The 25,219-nt window shown below is 43.0% G+C and overlaps 1 protein-coding gene across 1 annotated transcript in view; it reads left to right on the top strand.

The window, feature by feature from the left end:
* Positions 1–6,878: 6,878 nt before the first annotated feature.
* Positions 6,879–25,219, top strand: part of LOC310638974 (nardilysin-like) — a gene marked incomplete at both ends in the record, with an annotated part of 55,456 nt that continues 37,115 nt past the window's right edge. Inside the window, 8 exons of the mRNA XM_083360335.1 lie at positions 6,879–7,063; positions 8,303–8,663; positions 15,670–15,751; positions 17,698–17,851; positions 19,659–19,732; positions 21,256–21,351; positions 22,194–22,316; positions 24,534–24,591. Of these exons, the coding sequence (XP_083216461.1) occupies positions 6,879–7,063; positions 8,303–8,663; positions 15,670–15,751; positions 17,698–17,851; positions 19,659–19,732; positions 21,256–21,351; positions 22,194–22,316; positions 24,534–24,591 (1,133 nt within the window). The remainder of the gene's footprint in view (positions 7,064–8,302; positions 8,664–15,669; positions 15,752–17,697; positions 17,852–19,658; positions 19,733–21,255; positions 21,352–22,193; positions 22,317–24,533; positions 24,592–25,219) is intronic.

Raw genomic sequence — 25,219 nt, 5'->3', positions numbered from 1 at the left:
GGTGCCTAATACTATTGGTATACCTTTGCTTTCTTTTGCCACAGTCATTCTATTTCTGTTTGCAGGTCTGTGTATTTTGTTATCTTCTCCAGTTCTTTCTCTTCTATTTTGTCATCTCCAGGTACTGCCACATCCACTATCCAGACTTTTATTATTATTATTATTATTATTATTATTATTATTATTATTATTATTATTATTATTATTATTCAATACTTTATTAACCATCTTAATCTGCTACAAAAATACAGTTGCTTAAGAGTTGTAACAGATACCAGATGGATCCAGCAAATTCTGAAACACCATTATATATAGAAATGTTATAAAATATACAACGTATCTCCTGTGAAATGGCACAGATTCAATTTAATTTAATTGTAGGACAAATGTATAGGTCAACTGTACTTATCCAAGCTGGCATGTTGCCCAACATTAATATAAAAATGGCAGAATTTCATTGGAACCTTGTGAAATAACTGAGAAAGTTCAGTTCTTTTTCCCAGCCAGAACATTAAGAATGCAAAAATAATGATCAGATTATATTTTCTTCATTTTTTTCCATTTCCTAATTTATCCTATGAGAAGGAACCTTTTGCTACAGCTTATAATTATTTAGCTCATAAGTGGCTCATTTAATTCAACGTGGGCAGGAAGATTCATCAGAGCTAGTAAAGAATATAGAATAACAGAGTTGGAAGGGACCTTGGAGGCCTTCTAGGGTGTCAAACTCAATTTCATTGAGGGCCGCATCAGCATTGTGGTTGCCCTCAAGGGGCTGGGTGGGCGTGGCCTACTGGGTGGGCGTGGCTAGAGTGCATATGACCTACTGGGTGGGCGTGGCCAGCTCTACATCGTTCGCATCAAGGGTGCCTATGGGGGCCCGGGCAGGAGTGGGACAGATCTGAGGGTCTCTGGCACAAGGAGGGTCTCTGGGCCAGGGCCAAGGCAGAGGGGGCTGTTCCCTCACTGTTTCCAGGATGGCTTCGCGGGCCACATGAAACCACTTCGCGGGCCTGATCCGGCCCCCGGGCCTTGTGTTTGACATGTCTGTTCTAGTCCAACCCCTTATTCAAGCAGGAGACCCTATACCATTTCAGACAAGTGGCTGTCCAGACTCATAATTCATAAGACTTGCATAATTTAAAAATGCACTAACCATCAACTTTCCTTCTTAAAATAAAGTTTATAATAACAGCCTACCTTTACTATTTTTGCATGCCCTAAATATTTGATTGAATTCTGACCTATGACTAAATTCAGATAGCTGTTGTTATTTTATTCATTATTTATTCACTTGTTCATTCATTCATTGTCAGTCAGTCAGTCAGTTTGCATGGCTGCCTAGCCAACAAGTACTCTGAGCAGTGAACAGTCTTAAAATAATTAGGTGCAATTTCAATCACAAATACAAAAGTACACAGCAGCTAAAGAAAATATAACAATTGACAGTCACTAGCACAGTGAGGAGACAGGACAATTCACATTTTTGGTGCAGCCTGAGGCCAGAAACCTAAACCAGCATATTGGGGCCTTACCAAAGAACAGTGTGGTCACGCTCATCCTGATCTCCAGAGCTTTTAAACTAGATTGCCTTTTATATGATCATATATATTGGTAATACAATTATGGTACAATGCATTCTTAAACATTTTTTTAGATAACTTTTCCACAGAAAATGATTCTGTGACTTAAATACTACAGAGGTGTTAATGACTCTATAAACTTACCATGAATCTTTGCTAATGCATCTTATTGACATCGATCACTCAGTCTCGTTTTATTTCTCTTTGCCAATGCTGGGAAGCTGCTGCTAAATATCATGTAGCAGTAATATTGTTTTGTTGCTGTTTAATTTTGTAGCAACTATTTTTGGAGCATTTCACAAGAACATACAATGTATATCGCACGGGTCAGCAACCCGCGGCTCCGGAGCCGCATGCGAATGGGCAGTGGTGCGCGCACACCTCTCCAAATAGAGAGTGGCACCGCCCATTTGGAGTGGAGCATGCACCTCCCCAAACCTTTGAAGAGGTGCGCGCACACCTCCGCACGAACGGGCAGCGCGCCGCTCTTTGGGAAAGCTGCTGCAGCACATTTGCAAGCTGCCGAAAGCGGTAGCTCTGCAAACGGGCCGCGGCAGCTTTCCCAACAAGCGGCACTGCTGCCCATTCCGAGAGGTGCGCGTGCACCTCTCTGAATGAGTGGAGGTCCACGCACACCTCCCAAAACCTTTGGAGAGGTGCGTGCGCACCTCCGCACGAATGGGCAGCGGCGCCACTCTTTGAGAAAGCTGCCGCGGCACGTTTGCAGGCTGCCGAAGGCGGTAGCTCTGCAAACGGGCCGTCGCCATCGCTCAACCAGGAACCGGTTCCATCACACATAAAAAAATGGCAACCGCGCGCATCTGCACATGCACAAGAAAAACCCATTTTTCGCATGCACAAAATGTTTTTTGCGCATGCGCGTGCATGGACGCATGCACACGGCTCCCACTTTTTTTTATGTGTGATGGAACCAGTTCCCAGTGGCTCTTTTCCTTTTTCAGGTTGCCGACCCCTGGTATATCCAAATAAGAATGATAAACATAGTACAAATACTCACTTTTCTAAACATTCAGGACATAGAATGGGAACAGAGTAAAAATGATTCAACCAAACAAGGGAGTTTAAATAATAATATAACAAAATAACAGAGTTGGAAGGGATCTTGGAGGCCTTCTAGTCTAACCCCCTGCTCAAGCAAGAGATCTTATACCATTTCAGACAAATAGCTGTCCAATCTATTCTTAAAAATCTTTGATGTTCTTCTCTGCACTCTTTCTAGAGACTCAACATTTTTTTAAATTTGTGTGGCCCAAAACTGGATGCAATATTCCAAATGTGATCTTACCTCACATGATCTTGATTCTATACCTTTGTTAATGCAGCCTAGAATTGCATTGACTTTTTTTGGCAACTTCAGCATTCTGCTGACTCATATTTAAGTGGTTGTCCATTAGAACTCCTAGATCCCTCTCACAGTTACTGCTATTGCTCCAAGTACCACCTATTCTATGCCTGTGCATTTGGTTTTTCTTGATTAAGTGTAAAATCTTACTTTGCTCACCATTGAATTTCATTTTGTTAGATAAGCGCCCAATGTTCAAGTCTGTCAAAATCCTTCTCGATCCTGAGCATATCTTCTGGAGTGTTGGCTTTTCCCACCAGCTTGGTGTCATCTGCAAATTTGATGGCTTCCACTTTTATCCCCTCACCTAAATCATTTATGAAGATATTGAAGAGTATCTTGTGGTACCCCACTGCAGAGATTTCTGACTCTCTTCGCATTTTGAAAGGCTGGGAAGATCCAGGCATTAGGATCAGGTTATTATTGGAACCCAATATGTATTTTCGTGCATTATGTGGAGCTTGGTTGTTTTAATATTATTATTTATCAAACTGTTGTTTTCTTGTGGGTTGGTTGTTGGTCATCAAGAATTGTATATTTTGGTTGGGCAACTGGAATGAGAGAAAGAGAGAGGGAGAGAGAAAGAAAAAAAGAATATACTTGGCATTCCATCTCTATGCATTCTCCAAAGCACCTGAAAGCAGGACAAGAAGCAACGGATGGAAACTAGTCAAGGAGAGAAGCAACCTGGAACTAAGGAGAAACTTCCTGACAGTTAGAACAACTAACCAGTGGAGCAACCTGCCTCCAGAAGCTGTGAATGCTCCAACACTGGAAGTTTTTAAGAAGAGACTGGACAGCCATTTGCCTGAAATGGTTGGACTAGATGACCTCCAAGGTCCCTTCCAACTTTATTATTATTATTATTATTATTATTATTATTGTTGTTGTTGTTGTTGTTGTTGTTGTTGTTGTTGCTATCCTGGGATACACAGATGTTTGCTTCTATCTACCTCTGCATATTAGGTACAGAACATAGTTACATGAAACAGGATCTTATTTCTCATAATATCCAGCTCTGGAACATGCTGTTCTCTGCCTAATAATGCACTCCCCATAATTTGTTCATTGTTACCTTCCATTCTCCTTTCCATTAGAATTCTACTAATGTCCTTCTTAGGCTTGCTTTAAAAACTACTTTGTCTCTACTTTCTGCATTACTCTTGATTACCTTTTCCTTTGTTTAGGGGAACAGTAATGGCATTCTTTGCAATCTTCAGCCACGTGACCAGTTTTTACACACATATTAACCAACTACATAATCACTGCATAAGCAAATCATATCTATGTTTTCATATTTATTTTTCATATTTTAATTTTTTTTTATAAGAACACACGGAATACTTCATCTAGTTTTGATCGCTACAAAGTAAAAAAGATGTTGTGTACAGAAGAGCAACAAAGATGATTTGGGGACTGGAGGATTTAAAACATATAAAGAATGGTTGCTGGAATTGGGTAGGACTAGGAGTGACATGATAGAAGTGTTCCAATATCTCAGGGGTTGCCACAAAGAAAGAGGGAGTCAAGCTATTCTCCAAAGCACCTGAAAGCAGGACAAGAAGCAACAGATGGAAACTAATCAAGGAGAGAAGCAACCTAGAACTAAAGAGAAATTTCCTGTCAGTTAAAACAATTAACTAGTGCAGGGGTCAGCAACCTGAAACAGCAAAAGAGCCAGTCGGAACCGGTTTCGTCATACACACAAAAAAGTGGGAGCCGCAAAATGTGCGCGTGCATGTGGGCGCGCATGCGCAGAACAAGCAAAAAAATACACCACCCCCTACGCCCGCACCGCATCCTGAGCTGCACGCACCTGTTGCTGCCCAGTGCTGCCAGCTTACGTGGGGGGGAGAGACGGACTCGCAGGCGACGGGCACTGGGTTGCGGTGGCACCTTCAGCCCAGGCACCGCCAGAGCCACCCGAGTGCCCTCCCCCTCTCCCGGGACCTCTGCGTTTGATGAATGCAGCAGCTCTTCAAATGTGGAGGCGGAGGTTTGGGGAGCTGCGCAGCTCTCCAAACCACCGCCGCCCCATTTGCAGAGCTGTTGCATTCCTCCGCATTTGAAAGAAACATGGACGAACGCAGCAGCTGTGCAAAGAGGACAGTAGCAGTTTGGAGTGCGTGTGCACCTCTCCAAACTGCCGCCATCCCATTTGGAGACCTGCCGCATTCGTCCATGTTTGAGGAGCGTGGCAGACCTCCGAACAGGATGCCAGTGGTTTGGAGAGGTGCGCGTACCTCTCCAAACCACCGCCGTCCCATTCGGAGGTCTGCCGCGCTCCTCAAACATGGACGAATGTGGCAGCTGTGCAAACAGGACGGTGGCAGCTTGGAGAGTGCGCATGCACCTCTCCAAATCGCTGCTGTCCCATTTGGAGACCTGCCGCGTTAGTTCATGTTTGACGAGTGCGGCAGACCTCCAAACGAGATGGCGGTGGTTTGGAGAGGTGTGTGCGCACTCTCCAAACTGCTGCCGCCCATTTGGAGACCTACCGCACTCATCAAACATGGACGAATGCGGCAGCTGTGCAAACGGGCCGTGGCAGCTTTCCCAACGAGCGACACCACTGCCCGTTCGAAGAGGTGCGCGTGCACCGGGCAACTGGGAGCTGCAGGAGACGGCTCAAAGAGCCGCATGCGGCTCCGGAGCTGCGGGTTGCCGACCCATGAACTAGTGGAACAAGCTACCTCTAGAAGCTGTGAATGTTCCAACACTGGAAGTTTTTAAGAAGAGACTGGACAGCCATTTGTTTCAGCTGGGGGTTGGATTAGAAGACCTCCAAGGTGCCTTCCAGCTCTGTTATTCTGTTATACTTCCCCAGTTACACAGTTGAGTCAGATAGCCTTACCATTTTTCAATTTTCTCACAGTATTTCTCACTTTCTCCTTTAATCATTTTCCCCCTTTGAGCACCATCATTTATAGCCGTTCCCATCAGGATATATGGAAAAAGTATGTTTAAATAGCTGATATAAGAAAGTAGGAACTGTTGCAAATAAATAAATTACAAAAGTTTAGAATAAAAATTCTGGGGCAAAAAAACAACGATAAATCAAAAAATGTGATCTGGAAAAACTCAGTTGCTATAGATTGGGTGCAAATTAAGGCAGTCTTAGGCACTTTTAAGATAGGAAAAGACCCTTGGTTTGAAAGCTCTGTCTGCATGTGCTATTAGCTAGTGAATCAAGATCTTTGTGGGGGATTTTGATGTAGCTGATTTTAGTCAGTGACCTTTGTTAATATCTTGATATTAATTATTGGAAAGTGGACCAATGATTTTTTTTATCCTGCCTCCATTTACAGCTTCAGAAAACTGAGATTTAAGCTATTGATCAGTATTTTCTATTAATATTTGTTAAAGTTGTATTTTCCTATCTTGATCATATTCATTCAAAAAGTTGCACATTCCCCCCTCCCAAACTCATCCACATTTGTTATTTTATCACTATTCACTGGAATGTTCTCAAACTGACTTGTTATCAGTTTATAATGTTACACTTTAACATAAGTGCATATCAATCTACCTGATACCAAGTCTGATTTTTGACATATATTTTAGCTTTTTCATAATTATGCATTTCATCAGTTGAAGATCATCAAACCTTCTTCCAGATCTATTATGTCATTCCCTTTTTATCTAACTAGGTAAATAGAAACGCTATAACCTAAACGTAAATGAAGTCCTGTATACTGTTTTCTTATGTCCTTTCTTTCCCCTTTAATCATTCTCACGGAATCCTGTTTTTCTCCTTCACTGATGTCATAAACATATATTATTTCTAAAGCATTTAGTCAACCAATGGGAAGAAAAAGATAAGCAGGCTAGCTGATGGATGGGATACTTATTTGGTTTGAATGGAGCTGTATAGTTAGTAGACAAGTAGGTTAGCTAGCCAGCTCTTTGAAGTTCACTTTGGAGCCTCTGAAATGTCTGGTGAGACTAGGACCAAAGGAACAGAAAATTGTCCAGCTATACGCTCACAGCAGCAGAGGCCACAGAGATGCCATAATGAAAGGGCCCAACGTGCAGAGGAATTGCGGAAGCGTAGAGCCAAGAGAAATGAGGGAGACCCAGATATTGTAAAATCACCGAGTGACCATAAGGAATACAGGTAATTATGAGCTGACAGTAGGAATGGACAAGAAACCTGTTTTCTTCCAGAGCAACACCAGCATCATTATCATTGTCGCCTTCCAAGGACCACTGCACATGTGACTAGTATCACTTTGGAGTGAGTGGGACTGAAAGTTTCAGCAATTTTTACTATTAATAATTGTTCATTTTGCAGTTAGCCAAAAGTTCAGACTGGATTTGGCATTTTTATCCACCTATCAAGTTCTTCCCAAGGACCTGGGATAGGCAGATGTGGATGTTTTATGGAGTTAGAGGTATTGTCGTGCCATCTGTCTGGTGTTGGTTCTTAGATATCACATAAATAGATTGTCTTCAGGATTTCTTTTAATTGGAAAATGTTTGTTTTAAAAAACCATAAATAGATATAAGGTAAAGGTAAAGGTAAAGGTTCCCCCGCACATGCGTGCTAGTCGTTTCCGACTCTAGGGGCTGGTGCTCATCTCCGTTTCAAAGCCGAAGAGCCAGCGCTTGTCCGAGGACGTCTCCGTGGTCATGTGGCCAGCATGACTAGACGCCAAAGGCGCACGGAACGCTGTTACCTTCCCATCGTAGTGGTCCCTATTTTTCTACTTGCATTTTTACGTGCTTTCGAACTGCTAGGTTGGCAGAAGCTGGGACGAGTAACAGGTGCTCACTCTGCTACGCGGCACTCGGGATTCGACCTGCCAAACTGCCGATCTTCTGATCGACAAGGTCAGTGTCCTAACCCACTGAGCCACCGCGTCCCACCAAATAGATATAAGATTGATAATTAAAGTAATAATAATTTCCTTGACCAATTTATCTGTAGGCTGATACATAATAATTAATATGAACTATCTCTTCATCAGCTTTTGTAGCCCTGGTATGAAAAATAAGAAAGCCAGAAGGGATTGACTTAATTTTCTATTGTTCTTTAAGGCAAAATGCTTAAAAGAGTACAAATGAAAGAGCCTGATTCTTTTGGAAACAAATTCTGGAATACAAGACATTTTGTCTGGCAAAACTCACCACTCAAAAGATATTCATTCACAACATCCAGTTCAACATCCATCTTCTCTGTATAGACCTGAAAAATGGGTATTGTGTGAGCCCCTTGATATAACAGAGTTTTTACTAATTCACCATAATATATATTTCAAAATGCTTTGCAGGGGTTATGAGAATACCTGCCAAGAAAAATGCCTGTTTATGCTTCACATACACATACAACACACCTCTGTCGTTATTTTTATAGGCACATCAAATTAAAAAATGGCATGAATGTGCTGTTGATTTCTGAGTGGACAATTGATGATTGCACTTCTTCTGATGACTCAGACACTGAACTAGAAGATCTCCTAATATCTTCTGGAACCGATGAGGAAGACGTTCTTGCTACAAAAATTCAGGAAATTGAGAGAAATGATAGGAACATCAAGGAATCTGAGGATGGATCTCTGGATGGTGAAGTTGGAAGTGAAGGAAGTGATGATTTTGGGAGTGATGGTGTTGTTGAAGGTGATAGTGAAGTGAGGGAAGACCACGATGACCCTGAAATATATGAAGAATTAGTGAAACGAGAAGATGAAAATAAGATGGGCAGTACAGAAAAGCAGGTATGTTATAAAATAACTTAGCTACTTGTTAATCGGTGAGGTGTAGTATTAAATAAAATAGACAAGTAATGACTGCTGAGTTAAGCAAACATTAAAATTTAGAACATTATTGAAAAAGTAACTGGTTATTATTTGAGGGAACACCTGCTGCCAGCATCAAGTTCCCTTCGTCCAGTGCGCTCCCACAGGGAGGGTCTCCTCAGGGTGCCGCCGGTTAAAGACTGCTGGCGGGTAACACCCAGGGGTAGGGCCTTCTCAGTGGGGGCGCCTGCCCTTTGGAACCAGCTGCCAGTGGAGCTGAGGACTGCCCCCGACCTCCGTTCATTCCGCCGGGACCTGAAGACCTGGCTCTTCGAGCTCTCTGGCCCAGGCTGAGAAATTTTTAATCTTAATTTTAATTGGGTTTTAATTTTCTCAGGGTTCTATTTAATCTTTTTTAATTTGTTTTAACGTTTGTATTGACTTCCTTTTAAATGCCCTGTAAACCGCCCTGAGTCCTTCGGGAAAGGGCGGTATATAAATCTAAATAAATAAATAAATAAATAAATAAATAAATAAATAAATAAATAAATAAATAAATAAATATTACACTCATAATCTCTCCATGGTCACATGGTCAAGATTCAGGTGCTTTGCAACCAGAAGCCATTGTATGATTGTTGCAGTGTCCTGCAGTTGGAAGATATCCATTTGGGTGCTTTACAGCTAACGTCTGACAAGCAGAGTCAATGGAGAGGTCGGCAGTGAAACTGCAAATCTCGGTCATGTAATGTCTCACTTAATGACTGTGGGGAAAAGTGACATTATAAGTCCAGCACAGTCACTTGATGTCTCACTTAATGAACTTAGCAATGGGGCTGCCAGTCCTCATTATAGTCATTAAGCAAGGACTATCTGTAAACCCATTTCTACATCAGGATGAACACTATTGTTGAGACAGTAGCTTGAATTAATTAATTAATTAATTAATTAATTAATTAATTAATTGAATTGTGTTATAGCACATCGAGGGATGTGTTATTTCTTAGCCAGTAGGTACACCCTGTTTGTATCAAAGTTAACACATTCTGAACACCAAGGGTTCACATGGCAGTGATGTTATGTCGACTCTAAAAAAGTGACTATTTGCTGCTTGCTCAAATAAGTGTAAAAGAAATATAAGCGTTAAGCCCTGGGTATACTTAATGCATCTATTTTTTATAACTGATTTTTTTTTTGAAAAGAATCAAGGTTCTGGGTGGGGGAACTCTGATGCTTTGATAACTTCAAAAATGGCTTTGGAGAGTACAACTGCAACCCTGTTCTGAACCAGCCCTCTTCTAACAAACCCCTATTCAAAAAGAAGAGACTGGAGAGCGTCCAAGGCTAAAAGGCTTCTGCCAAGATTTAATTACGCAGTTAACAAAAACACTAGAGCTTGTCTTCTCAAGCGGAAAAGTTGCTTTCAGCAACCAGCCCCTCCCCAAACACTCCTTTTATAGAGAGCTCAGGGCGTGGTCTCCCTGTGCCTCCTCCCGAGGAGTCTCACAGCCTTTCTTTGTTTGTTCCTGCTCGACTGCCTCCTGCGTCGGGCGTCCTTGAACAGGGCCAGCTGTGGGTCATCTTCCTCCGCACTCTCGGGCTCACGCAGCTGAGAAGAGGTTCCCGGCTGAGGACTCTGCAAAGCCACCAAATCATCATCAGCCGGTTCGTTTCCCTCCTCCCCCACATCTGAGTCATCCGATACCTCGGAGCCGGCTGTCGGACCCACAGGCTGGCCCTGAGTCACAACACTATCCCGCACCGCAGGGCCCTTCCCCCGGGTCTGCCGATCCGGATGCGGTCGGGATGGGAACTGTTCGTGAAAAGCAGTCACCAACGCAGGGGCATGAACGGCGGTCGCGTCTTCCCATGTGAAGTCCTCCGGCCCGTACCCTTTCCACTCGATCAGGTACTGGAAGCGACCTTTCAGCCAGCGGGAATCCCTGATGCTGGCGAGCTCGTACTCGGGGGTGCTGTCGCCATCATGAGGTCCTGATGGGGGAGGTTCCGCTTGGCGAAGTGGACAAGCCGGTTGTTCGGGGACCAACAAGGACCGATGGAAGACGGGGTGCACGCGCAGGGAACGTGGCAGAGTTAAACGATAGGCGACTGGGTTGATGACGGCCTCGACTGGGAACGGTCCAAGGTAACGGTGGTCCAACTTCCTCGCCGGCCGAGTGGATGGTAGGTTCCTGGTGGACAGCCAGACCCGATCCCCCACCGATAATGGAGGCGTATCCCTTCTCGACCGATCGGCGAACCTCTTGTAGTCGGCCTTGGCCTTCTCCAGCTGCCGTCGCACCAACCGATGGATCGCCTGTAACTCCGCCATGAATTCGTTCGCTGCCGGCTCCGGTGAGTCCACGGGAGAAAGGGGGAAAAACCGGGGGTGATAACCCACGTTGGCCAAGAACGGTGTCATCTGCGTGGAGGTGTGCTGCGAGTTGTTAAAGGCAAACTCGGCTATGGCCAAATAGTCCACCCAATTGTCCTGCTGCAGGTTAACGTAGCAGTGCAGATACTGCTCTAAGATGCCGATGACCTTCTCGGTACCCCCGTCGGTCTGAGGATGATGCGCGGACGAGAGGCAAACCTTAATGTCCAACGCCCGCATCAACTCCTGCCAGAAGCGGGCTGTAAACTGGGCCCCCCTATCGGAGATGACTCTATCGGGAAGGCCGTGCAGCCGGAACACCTGTTGGATGAACATGCGACTAGTGGCGCGAGCTGACAGTAAGCCGCGACAGGGGATGAAGTGCGCCATCTTGGTCAACATGTCCACCACCACAAACACTGTCGTGAAGCCGGAGGATGGGGGTAGATCCGTCAGAAAGTCCATGGACACAGCCCCCCAGGGTCTCTTGGGCGTTGGCAAAGGCTGCAGTAAACCAGGCGGGGCCCCTGTCGCTGACTTGGCCTGCCTGCATGGGACGCAGGAGGTGACATAAGACTGGACATCGTGTCGGACTCGGGGCCACCAGAATGTACGGGAGACCAGGTTCAGAGTCTTGAACAGGCCAAAATGCCCCGCAGCCGGGTTATCATGACATTGGCTGAGGACGAGTCCCCTGAGTGGCCCTCCTGGAACATAGAGCCGGTCACGATAATACAGGAGTCCATCCGTGACCGACCAAGGCGAATCTGGCCCCACCTCTTCCTTCCGCTGAGCCACCCACGCCTCCTGCTGCTGCGCCTCCCGGATCCGAGCCCGTATATCCACCGGCTCCCGCACCGCAGCAAAAGACTCGACGGGGATCACTGTCCTGGGCGGAAGCTTGTCTTCCACTCGGGTGTACTCGGGCTTCCTGGACAGAGCATCCGCTCTCTGGTTGTGCCCGCTTGGTATGTACCGCACCCGGAAGTCAAACCTCGCAAAGAAGAGGGACCACCGGATCTGGCGTTGGTTTAAATTCCGAGCGGTCTGCAGGCTTTCCAGATTCTTGTGGTCCGTCCGGACCTCGATTTGATGCCGCGCCCCCTCCAGATGATGCCTCCAAGCCTCGAACGCCGCCTTGATGGCCAGCAGCTCCTTCTCCCAGATGGTATAGTTGCGCTCCGAGGGATTCAATTTCCGAGAGTGATACGCGCAAGGGAAAAGGGTACCGTTGGGCATCGCTGCCTGGAGTAACACGGCCCCAATGGCAATGTCGGAGGCGTCCGCCTCCACGACAAACGGCCGTTGCGGGTCAGGATGCTTCAAGATGGGCTCCTTCATGAAGGCGTCCTTCAAAGCTTGGAACGCCTGTTGTTCGGGGGCGTTCCACTGGAACCGAGTCTTCTTCTGCAGGAGCCGGGTGAGGGGGGCTGTCAAGGCAGCAAAGCCAGGGATGAATGTCCGATAGTAGTTGGCAAATCCAAGAAGTCGCTGAACATCCTTCACGCGACGCGGGGGTTGCCAACTCTGCAACGACTCAACTTTACTCGGTTCCATGGCGATGCCCTCAGGAGAAATGCGGTGGCCCAAGAAATCAATGGTCACCTGGTAGAACTGGCACTTCTCCAACTTGGCAAACAGCCGATGTTTCCGGAGGCGCTGCAGGACCTGACGGAGATGCTGATGATGCGCTTCACGCGACGGGGAGTAAATCAGGATGTCGTCCAGGTAAATCACAACAAACTGGTCCAACAGATCCCGAAAGATGTCATTCATAAAATGCTGAAACACAGCGGGGGCATTGGTCAGGCCAAACGGCATCACCGTGTACTCGAAATGTCCATAGCGAGTACCAAACGCCGTCTTCCACTCATCACCCGGCCGAACCCTGACGAGGTTGTAAGCTCCACGCAGGTCCAGTTTCGTGAAGATCTTAGCCTCTCGGAGTCGGTCCAAGAGCTCGGGGATGAGGGGCAGCGGGTAGCGGTTACGCACCGTGATAGCGTTGAGTTTCCAGTAGTCACAGCAAAGCCGTAACTCGCCCGACTTCTTTTTGACGAAGAGCACGGGCGCAGACACTGGCGAGGACGAGGGCCGGATGAAACCACGAGCCAAGTTCTTTGTCAGGAAGTCCCGCAATGCAGCCAACTCGGGCTCCGACATGGAGTACAAACGCCCCACTGGGAGAGGCGCATCAGGGACTAGGTCAATGGAGCAGTCGTAGGGCCTGTGCGGGGGTAATTGGTCCGCCTCTGACTCGCTGAACACGTCAGCAAAGTCGGACAGTTCGGGAGGCAAGGAAACCCCTGGGGAACCCTCCACCTGGCCGGCACAGATATGGCGGGTGTGGTCCACGCACTGCAAACTTGGGAAGGTGACCAAGTTCTGAGACCAATAGATCTGTGGATCATGCGCCCGGAGCCACGCCAGTCCCAAGACCACGGGGAAGTGCAGTTCCGAAGTGACGTAGAACTGAATGGCCACCACATGGGTACTGATGGCCATACACACGGGTTGCGTGGCGGCCGTAATAGGCCCGGACAGGAGCATTCGACCATCGATGGTCTCCACAAGCATGGGCGGATCCACTGGACACTGGGGAACAGCCCATTTGGCCACAAAGGCCGAATCCATAAAGTTAGTGGTAGCCCCAGAGTCAATTAAGGCATGGACCGGAATCCCCTCTGGCTTGCCAGGAAGGATCAGACGTGCCTCCAAAATCAAATGCCGTGAAGGTTCACAGGCACCGTCGGAACGGCATCGCTCGGCGTGGTCGTTGTGGGTCGCCCGATCTTTCACACCGTCTAGATCGGGCTCGGGCCGTTTCCCGACAGCAAAGCAGGGGACTTTCTCAGGGCCGGCTTGGTCACTGATGCCCGCTGACGCTTCTTTGGACAAGAAGCAGCCAAATGTCCAGGGTCCCCACAGTAAAAACACAACCCCTCCGATCGTCGTCTGTCCATTTCTGTCACCGATAGACGGGACCTGGCGGCACCCAGCTCCATTGGCTCCTCCCTCTGGACTGGGGGCTCACGCACAACAGGGGCGGCAGGGGTCTGTGGGGTGGCACGGCGACTCTTTCGCTGCTGCAACCGGGCATCGATCCGCAGACAAAGATGGATCAGCCCATTCAGATCTGAGGGAATGTCCACGCGGGCCAGCTCATCCAACATCTCCTCTGACAAGCCATCCTGAAAGGCATCCACGAGCGCAGCCTCATTCCAGGCGGAATCCTGGCTAAGCAGCCGGAAATCGCTGATATAGGCCTGTAGAGGGCGCTGACCCTGCCTCAAAACTTTCAGGCGTCGGGTGGCAGTCTGCGCCTTAATCGGGTCCTCGTACATGAGGCGCATATGGTCACAAAACCCCCCAAAGTTATCCAACAAAGGGCTAGGCTGTGCCAACAGAGGCGTGCCCCAACGAGCTGCATCTCCCGACAGAAGGCTCAACACGAATCCCACCTTATCTCGGTCAGTGGGGAAATCAGCCGCCCTCACGCTGATAAAAAGCTGGCATTGTCCCAGGAAGGCAGGAAACAGTTCTGGATTACCAGCAAATTTATCCGGCATAGCTATCTGACATTTCCTCCTGGGTGGGGGGGCAGCATGTACCTGAGCCTGCAGTTGTGCCACCTGAGTGGCCAGCAAGGTGAGTTGCTGGTTGAGCTGGGCATTCTCGGCAAGAAGCTGCTCCATCGTAGTAATAAGGGGTGGGTGGCTGAAAGCAAACTGTTCTGAACCAGCCCTCTTCTAACAAACCCCTATTCAAAAAGAAGAGACTGGAGAGCGTCCAAGGCTAAAAGGCTTCTGCCAAGATTTAATTACGCAGTTAACAAAAACACTAGAGCTTGTCTTCTCAAGCGGAAAAGTTGCTTTCAGCAACCAGCCCCTCCCCAAACACTCCTTTTATAGAGAGCTCAGGGCGTGGTCTCCCTGTGCCTCCTCCCGAGGAGTCTCACAGCCTTTCTTTGTTTGTTCCTGCTCGACTGCCTCCTGCGTCGGGCGTCCTTGAACAGGGCCAGCTGTGGGTCATCTTCCTCCGCACTCTCGGGCTCACGCAGCTGAGAAGAGGTCCCCGGCTGAGGACTCTGCAAAGCCTCCAAATCATCATCAGCCGGTTCGTTTCCCTCCTCCCCCACATCTGAGTCATCCGATACCTCGGAGCCGGCTGTCGGACCCACAGGCTGGCCCTGAGTCACAACAAACCCATGGGCCAGAGGTCAAAATGCTCCTGTCAAAATGAATAAAATGGTAATGAGCATTCTTAAGGTACAACCTTTGTCTGAAATATTTTTTTTAAAAAAAACAACTAAGATATTATTTTACTACAGAGCAAGAAGAAAATGGGATTATTTGAAGCAGCCTGAATTGCAGGATTTGAAGACCTTATTTTGTTGTGTATGTTACTCAAGTGTGCCTGCAAGGAAAACTTAAGAGTGAAACATAATAACAGCACCTATGTATGCTTGCTTTCTTAGGGACAGGCTTGCAGTTGGGAATGCAACAGAATTTTGACAGAAGTAGGATTCCTTTCATATTGGAAAAACGCTGTATATTTTGGCTTTGTCTTGTAGTGACTTCTCACTGTTTCTTCTTTATGTTTTGATTGCAGGCTGCAGCTGCCCTTGCTGTTGGTGTTGGGAGTTTCTGTGACCCTGATGATTTACCTGGATTAGCTCATTTTTTGGAGCATAGTATGTAAAAACTAAAGCCTATCTACCAAACAATTAACAATGTCAGACAGAAAGAAAGCTGTTCTATCTCTTGCTGTGGAATGTGCAGCTTTCCATATATTGACATCCTCAGCGCTATTTAAATATTTTCTTTACAGGCCTAAAGCTGTTCTTAGTTTTCTTTTAAAATCAGTCAAAGTGTGCTTTAAAAAAAAGTAATGGGAAGCAATAAAAAATAAACAAGGCAGATAAATCAATACCTTTCCATAAGTCTACTTCCATTCATAAGTCCCAAAGGTGCTTTTTCAAGAGGCAACTGGACTTTCTTTGTTTTTCCTTGAGGACATTTTGCTTCTCATCCAAGAAGCTTCTTCAGAACTTCAGAAACAGATGTTTCTTGGATGTTAAGTGAAATGCCTTCGAGGAAAAACAAGAAAGTCCAGTTGCCTCTTGAAAAAGCACCTTTGGGACAACCCTGACCTGAGTGATTGAGAATCACCATAGACATTTACATTCGTGAAATGTTCCAGAGAAAGGGACAAAGACAAAACTGGATGTGAAAGTGAAGTACTTCCCAAATCCCAACCTAGTTGAACTATTGGTAGTGGATAAGTATGAGAATCTGTCCCTCTTTTAAATGTTCCACAGTGGCCAAGATTAACACAACACTGTGGGAAATTGAAAGTGATATTGATATTGTGGTGCTCTTTGAGCTTGGATGCTTTCTTGCAGATGTTAAGTCACCTACAGATAAACAACATTTGCACACTATTCAAAACAGACAATAAAGAAGCTAATATTGCTAAGCACATTGGTTTGTGCTTAAATTGTAAGCCGCCCTGAGTCTTCAGAGAAGGGCGGGATATAAATGGGATTAAAATAAAATAAATAAAATAAAATAAAAAGGATTTTTTTTTTTAAAAAAACACCTCTTTGCCAACAATCAACACCCAGATAAACAGGAACTAATCTAGTCAAATTTATTTTTATTTATTTTATTTATTTTTATTGCATTTATATCCCGCCCTTCTCCGAAGACTCAGGGCGGCTTACAAGCTTAGCAGTAGCCTTCATTCCATGTATATGCCTGCTTATTAGGGCTTTCACACACACCCCAAGCGGCATTATTACAAAGTCAGCTTAATTGCCCCCAACAATCTGGGTCCTCATTTTACCTACCTCGGAAGGATGGAAGGCTGAGTCAACCTTGAGCCTGGTGGGATGCGAACCTGCAATAATTGCAGGCAGCTGGTGTTACTTAAGGAGGCGTTAGCCCACTGCTCCACCAAGGCTCTTTTATGATTAAAAGTGATGATTAAGCAGTAAACAGTAAGCTAATCAAGGAACTACCAAGGAGAAAACAATACCCCCACCAACACAGACAGAGCAAGTTACTGTACATAAACAAAGGGCTAACCCCAACTCCCTTCTAGAATTGAAGATGTTACCTAATCAGGTAATGAAATATCTGCAAGAAACCAACTAAGCTCAAAGAGCAGCAAGGACTCCAAGTTCAACCCGGAACTACATATATTATCTTCTATTGGAAATTGATACTGCTAGAAACTGAAAACCATGTGAACACTTTCTGATATACAGTAGCCAGTGCCACAGGTTAGCCAGTGGCATGAGTCACAGACAGGTAGGAGGTCCAAAAGAGTCTGAAGAATATCAGCTGTTCAGGCCTGGTTAATCCCATTTCAGTGTGATCATTACAGCCACATAGGTATATAGCCACTAGTTCACCTATCGAGCAGAGCCTTTTCAGAAACTACCCCATTGTTCTGGAATCACTTTCTTTTTTTCTTTTTTTTTTAATCTGGCATATTTAACTGCTGCAGCCCTAATGAAGCATTTCTCTCCCCCCCCCCTCCTTTTTGGAGATAGAGCCATTGACATGAGTGATAATGTGCTGAAATCCTTGCCTGCATCTGATCACAGCCAATTTTCTGACTGCTTTCTTCTAGTGGTATTTATGGGTAGCCAGAAATATCCAGATGAAAATGGATTTGATACATTCCTAAAGAAGCATGGAGGGTCAGACAATGCCTCGACAGACACAGAACGAACTGTTTTCCAGTTTGATATCCAAAAGAAATATTTTAAAGAAGCTCTTGACAGGTGACTTAGGAGTACAAAACAAGCTAAAAGACTAAGGGATCCATCAGTAGAATGACTGGGTGGTTATAGCAATTTGAAGAGTACAGTCACTCTATATCTTATACATACTAGATAAGTGCTTCCCAGACTTTTTCTTCATTACCTCAAATTGCTTATTAGAAAATCTTACCAGAGTTTGAGGACTGCTTGTAAGTCCCTTCCTTCAACACAGTCATAACTTCAAATTGTCACTGAATGAAATTCATCACTTGAGGATTTGTCTTATAAAAATATCAGCTAATAAGCTTTATCTCATTTCTAAGAAATTATCATTGGTGATGTGATTGATTTTCATCTTAATAGATTTTTTTTGTAGATTTTAAAATATATTTTAGAATACATGGACATCTTTAAGTCAATTTATATATCCCTGTTGGGATATTTTGTGATATTGGGTTAGTGGGTTTGTGTGTGATTACTCAGAAAAAAAAAACACTTTTACCCAAGTTTGGGTAATTTATCCAAGTTTGGGAAGCACTGTTCTAAATTAACCATAAATATTCATAAATGTCATTTACTGCAAATCATCAAGCAGTAATTAATTTGTGTACTCTACTTAGGAATTGGGTCACCAGAGGTCTTGCAGCTGTTATTGAGTCCAGATCCCATTATTCTTTACTTTTGGCCATATAGACTTTAATTGCTAGAAGAAATTTTTGTAAAATTTGAAAAATTCCTTCTAATTGAAAGAAATCTCAGAGGTAGAACAGAACAGAAGAACAGAACAGACATCAAAGATTAATTGGCTTATTAGGGCTCTGACTAGCATGCTCTAGTGGCATAGGTAAATTGCCCCTTGAGCATAATTCTAATTTATTGAAAGCATGATGGATAGCAGAAAGACCATTTTGATTTTGAAAACTCTGAGGGATAAAATCATAATATGCATTAGAAGTGTGCCAAACAGTTAGCATTTTGAATTCAAACATTATTTTGAGCTTGTAATAGTGGCTGTAAGCCCAAAGCAGCTTGTTCTAACCATAGTGAAGTGTACAAGCCAGCCCAATACTGTTTCAAACGCAAAATAATTCTGCTCTGAGCTTGAAATATTTCTATAAAGTTCCAAATTCTTTTAGAAGCCTTCTAGTTAGGCTAAGCAGCAGTTTTAGCTCAGCATTAATCATTGGAGCTTTAAATGTTTCAAATATGAATGTAATTCTTGCATGCATTTAAAATATACGTTCTGTTTGCTACTTTCCTGGTGTCAGGTTTAGCTTAGTCAGCCTCAGTCCTCAAATTCTCTTTATTTTCATGAAGTGCAGAAGATGTTACTGAGGGTTTGGGAGAGGTCAAGGGAAGTCAAACCCTCTGTAACTGAAAGACCAGTTGACTGATCTTTCTAATCTGAGAAAAGATCCTAAAATATTTTGATTATAGGATGTCTAATTAAATGTGATTAGAGATCCTATAATCAAGATATTTTAGGATCTTTTAGGATCTTGAAATTTGGGAGGTCATGGAAAATCCAAGCTGCCAAAAATGTAATTCTATAATAAAATAGAGTTTTTGTTTGTGAGTATATGTTTGTGTATTCCCTCTACATAATTAAAATAAAAGAAACGTATACCTTGCCTAGGTGTAATAAAAAATGAAATCAAATAAATGAAAAACCATTTTTCATCAAAATGAATGCTTGGTTAAAAAAATCAAGTTCTGTTTTGCCATAACAATAGTTCATAAGCATATTAATGGAAAGAGATTGTTATTATTCCACACATTTCAAGGCTTAATAGCAAACACCTGTATTTCTCTTCTACTTTATTCATAGATGGGCACAGTTCTTCATTCATCCTCTGATGATTAAAGATGCTATTGACCGTGAAGTTGAAGCTGTGGATAGTGGTAAAACTAATGGATGGGTTGTTCACTGCTTATAGTTTTTCAGTTCTTAGATGGTGGAAAACTATCTCACCTCATTTTTTGATGCATTCACATTTGTGAAATTTGGATGGCCTGTCTCACAACCATTTTATAAAAAATATATATTTTCAATTCAAAGGTTTAAGCACATTTAAAACATTTAAAATCAGTTGCATTACGTGTACTTTGCACTGGATTGCAGACAATATCTTTTAGGAGTTCTATTCTCCAAACATCCAAATCTGGACAAATAACTGCAATCCTGATGGTATCTTGCAGGAAATATGTTGAATTCAGTGGAGATTAATGCAGTGTAAATATGAATACAGTACTTACAATCAGTTTAGGGTGATGGTTAAGACACCAGACTAGAAACCAGGAGGCTATGAGTTCTATTCAGGCCTTAGGCACAAAGCCAGCTGGGTGACCTTGGGCCAGTCACTCTCTTTCAACCCTAGGAAAAAGGCAGTAGCAAATCACATCTATCCAAGAAAGCTGCAGGGACTTATCCATTTAGTCACCCAAAGTTGTCAATACTGACTTGACGGGACCAAAAAAAGGAAAGAAAAAAAGCACTATTCTGTGTATTCTTAGGATGGCACAAGCCTGGTTGTTCAACTACAACATTACACAACTTCTTGAAACTTCCTTTATCACAGTTTAAGATCTAAGACCAAATGCTTTTAAAAAAAAACACAACAAAAAACCTGTCCTGGTGGAAGTTATTGTCTCTAAATCCTCTGCCTTCACCTGTGAAACAGAAAGGAAAGCAACCTCTATTTTATATTACTTTATATTATTGCTTCCAGTAAATAAACTTCCTGGAAGATAAATAAATCCCTTTGACCAAATGAAGGTATGTATCTAGATATGCACAGGATTAAGAAGGAAGGTAGCAAAGAACAAAGGAAGATGTGAGCCAGCATAAACTCTGGTGACCTCATCAGAGACGTCATGATGAAACTGGCCACTTTTTATTTCTCAACCTGCAGTTCTGGATGATCATTACTTGGCCTATGGAGTTCTAGATTTGGGTCTTGGGCTCCAGTTTTTGATACACACTTATAGCAGTGGAAAATGCTAAGGCACAGAAATAAATACTGACAAGGAAGATTATTGTATGTTTCCATCAGAAGAAGAACCAATGTAATCAAGAACTTCTCTCTCTTCCCACCAATATGTTTATTATGGTTATATGGTAATTTGTGCCTTGAAAGAGAACATCTATTTATCCTATTTTAATTGAGATTCTGGCTCTGTTACGATTGATAAATAGGCAGAGCTGCTAGGAATACTCATTCTCCAAAGTACTAGTAATCCCTGATGGAGCCCATGATATTTCTGAAACAAAACCACAAATCCAATGCATGTGTCAAACGAGTATGACACTTTTCATTGCTGCTTCATGTATGTGTGCATTATGCTCTTTGCCTTGTCCAAATGATCATATCACTGGAATTCTTTTCTTAAGTTCTTATGCCTAATGTGTACTTTAAAATAAACAGAATATCAGATTGCAAAACCCTCTGATGCTAACAGAAGAGAACTCCTGCTTGGAAGTCTTGCAAAACCAGGACATCCTATGAGAAAATTCTTTTGGGGTAAGTCAAGTATACTGAGATACAAGCAGATGGGCTTTAATGGAGCTTGTATTTGATGGTAATTTTATATAATATAAAGGGACGCGGTGGCTCAGTGGGTTAAGACGCTGAGCTTGTTGGTCAGAAGGTCGGCAGTTTGGTGGGTCGAATCCTGAGTGCCGCGTAACAGAGTGAGCGCCTGTTACTCGTCCCAGCTTCTGCCAACCTAGCAGTTCGAAAGCACGTAAAAATGCAAGTAGAAAAATAGGGACCACTCTGGTGGGAAGGTAACAGCGTTCCGTGCGCCTTTGGCGTCTAGTCATGCCGGCCACATGACCACGGAGATGTCCTCGGACAAGCGCTGGCTCTTTGGCTTTGAAACGGAGATGAGCACCGCCCCCTAGAGTCGGAAACGACTAGCACGCATGTGCGGGAGAACCTTTACCATTACCTTTACCTTATATAATATAAAGTATTTTCTTTACTTTCAAAAGTTGTGGATATGCTATTCTTCAAACAAGCTTCATGACAGAGGCTTTGCATGCCTCAACGATCTTGTATCCTTCAAGATATGGTTCAGTCTGATGCGGTATATTTAAGAAGTCTTTTTTTGTATAAAAAGGAAATATAGGAAAATTATTCAAATCATTCTTTTGGCTTATTATGTGTACATCACTTTTAATTAATAAGTCATCAGCTGGTTTCATTTGTATATCCAGCATAGCATTTCTAAACTAATATTTACTTGGTATTATTGGGCTATTTTAAGTTAAACAAAATCTGCTTTGTTGCAGAGAAAACAACACTGTAGGGAAATTGATACTAATGTTAGTAAGAAAATCTCTTCTTCTCAAATTATATAGGTAATGCAGAGACACTGAAATATACACCAAAAAAGAAAGGAATTGATACCTACGCAAGACTAAGGGATTTCAGAAAACGATACTACTCAGCTCACTACATGAATCTTGTTGTCCAGTCTAGAGGTAGAAATTACCCATAATCATGATAGGTAGATTAGATAGATAGATAGATAGATAGATAGATAGATAGATAGATAGATAGATAGATAGATAGATAGATAGATGATAGATATGTATGAAAGTGTATTCAGTTGTGTAATTGACAGAATTTGTCAGAGTTTCATGAAAAATCTTTCATTAAAATAACACAGTGGGAGGAGTAAAATCTCTGTTGGTTTGCTGGTACAATTGCACAACTTACACCATTGTGTTAATGGTACATGTAAGTCCTAAAGCCACCAATCTAAGAATGGTGTGTTCTTATGGGCACTGACATATATAACTGTGCTTGAGGCTCACTCAAATTAAAATAATAATCAAGAGAGCAGAATGACCTCATAAGATCACCAAGCCCCTTAAAACCTACAAATGGCAAAAACCTCAAGAAGTAAGTTTGCTTGTTTTTTTTCATAACATCTTACAACATGTTGCTATTCCTTCACTTGATCTCAAGGAAAGGTTGGCAAAATCATTCCAATCTTTCCAGATTTCAATCATATGGATCCAGGAACTAGGCCATTATGAGACTGCATAGCTACTTAGGAATAGCCAAGATCTCAATGATCCTAAATTTACCATCATATTTGGATGCATCCATGGCAGCATTCCTTGAGGTACTGTACTGAATAGCTAGGTTACTTTTACAAGAAAAACAACAGTTTTATTTTATTACATAAACTGTTGTAGATTATGTTTGCAATCAATTTCACGACATAACAATCCCTCAGAATTTAAGTGACAAAATATTTGCTAATTTTTAATGTGTGACAAGATATGCCTATGAGACTGTTAGATTTTGTTGATACTTAAATGGGATCATAAGGTGGGAATGGTAAGTGTGTTGGGTACATTCTAAAACTAAATTAATTAAATGTGACTATTAACTATTGAGGGTTAGTTTTAGCTCAATAGTATTTGGGGGGGCTAATTAACTCCTCCAGTTCACCTAATTATACATGTATCTTGTGAACCATTTATCTGATAATGAACTGTCCCTACAATTGTTTATGAGCATCACTGAACTAGGGAAGGACCCTACACTAAAAGAGCCCTCTTAGGCTTTCTACCACAGAAGTTGTTTTGGTTTTTACCCCCATGGGTAATGACCACATAAGGAGGCAAAACAGGGCAAAAAAAACAGGGAGAAATGAATAATGTCCTTGAAATCCTCTGCTTCCTATGGAGAAAAAAAAGGCAGGAATTAAAAAACTGATAGCCTCCCAGTCTACTTTGTTGTAAGGCTACATTAACAGAATTTTGTGTGCCTGAAAGTACAAATCTCCAACCGTTTCTTTTTGTAGCCTCATACATTAGGGAGGATCCTTTCTTTCTTTCTGTGCCTGTTATGAAGCTAAAACCTCTCCCCTTGCCTCCCTCCCCTTATCTGATCATTCCCTACGCAGTCTCTTTTCCCTCTGTCTCCCAAGTTCAGTCCCACGCACCATTACACTACAGCACAATAAGATAAGTGAACTAATTGGGAGAATCACTGGGTGGTTGATTCTGTGTAAATGCATCCTTAATACAGCAAACATAGGGTTTTTTTTGCATTTAGTAAGGAGTGACTTTTAAGCACACCTGATGGAGGGTGTAGGACATCTCAAATGGCATGGACAACTACCAGTAGATTATTTAGCATCATTGCCCACAAAATGATGCTTTTTTGCACGAAGAATTAAATGTGAAATTTTAACTGCAATATTCTTCAGGCCAATTTGAAGGAAGATTTAGGGGTATATCAGTGCTAGGAATGACTACGGGAGAGATTTATCTGTTAGAGGTCTCCCACTCCCATTCTTACCCTTAGCCTTTTATTTAAAAATTGCATTACTGAAATCTGGTTAGTATGCATATTCTTTTTTAAAATCCTTGCTGCAAAACAACAAAACAACACAAGAGTCCCAATGTCAAAAGAATCTGATTCCTGTCAAAAATAGCACTTTAAAGAGTTGAAAGGAAGAATATTGGGTACTTCTTTTGTGGATTCATAGTTAAGCTATAGAAAATCCCATCTTTGATTCAATGCAGAATAGCCATTTGAAGACTTTGATACATAGATAGAAATTTAATACATGCCTACAGTATATGGTTCAATTTTTATAGCAGAATTGTCTTTTCCTCATTCTCTATATTTTCTACATTTTTTGATTCTTTTCCTTTTTTAAATATTCTTCTGAATAGAAACCCTGGATACTTTGCAAAAATGGGTGACGGAAATTTTCTCACACATCCCAAATAAGTGAGTTTATCTTTTTCTTTTTTTTTTCCTGGAAGAGCTAAGTGTTCTGTATACGCCATATGTTCCATTAGAAGTAGCAATGTGAAAGAATATACTCTATTAATGTTATTCTTAATCTTAAAATTTCTAATTCACCCAATAACTGAAGTATTCTGGTTAAACTATAAAACTTCTAAAAACGTAACTATAGATTCCAGAAATATAACTATAAGATGCTTCTTCTGTTTTAAAAAGATGGACGGTATGGGAATATAAATAAAACTAATCTAGTCCTAATTAATAGGAAAATTTATATTTTATAAATTTTCAAGCCAAAGGGGGAAAGGAACAAAAGTGATAAGGGGAGGGGAATTAAACATTTGAGATTTGTAAATAAATTATGGAAGGGGCGTGGTGGTTCAGCTGGAAAGCTGATACCTGGGTTCAAGACCTGAGCACCACATAATGGGATGTGCTCCCATTCCTTGTCCCAGTTCCTGCCACCTAAAAGCTCAAAAGCATGCAAATGCAAGCAGATTAACAGGTACCACTTTGGTGGGAAGGCAACAGAGTTCTGTGTGCCTTTGGTGTAGAGCCATGTTGGCCCCTTGACCACGGAAAATGTCTTTGGACAACGTTGGCTCCCTTG

The sequence above is a fragment of the Vipera ursinii genome (genome assembly GCF_947247035.1).
Source record: "Vipera ursinii genome assembly, chromosome: 3".
Classification (NCBI taxonomy): Eukaryota; Metazoa; Chordata; class Lepidosauria; order Squamata; family Viperidae; genus Vipera; species Vipera ursinii.
The sequence above is the reverse complement of the archived record's forward strand: the minus strand, read 5'-3'. Positions and strand labels throughout refer to the sequence as shown.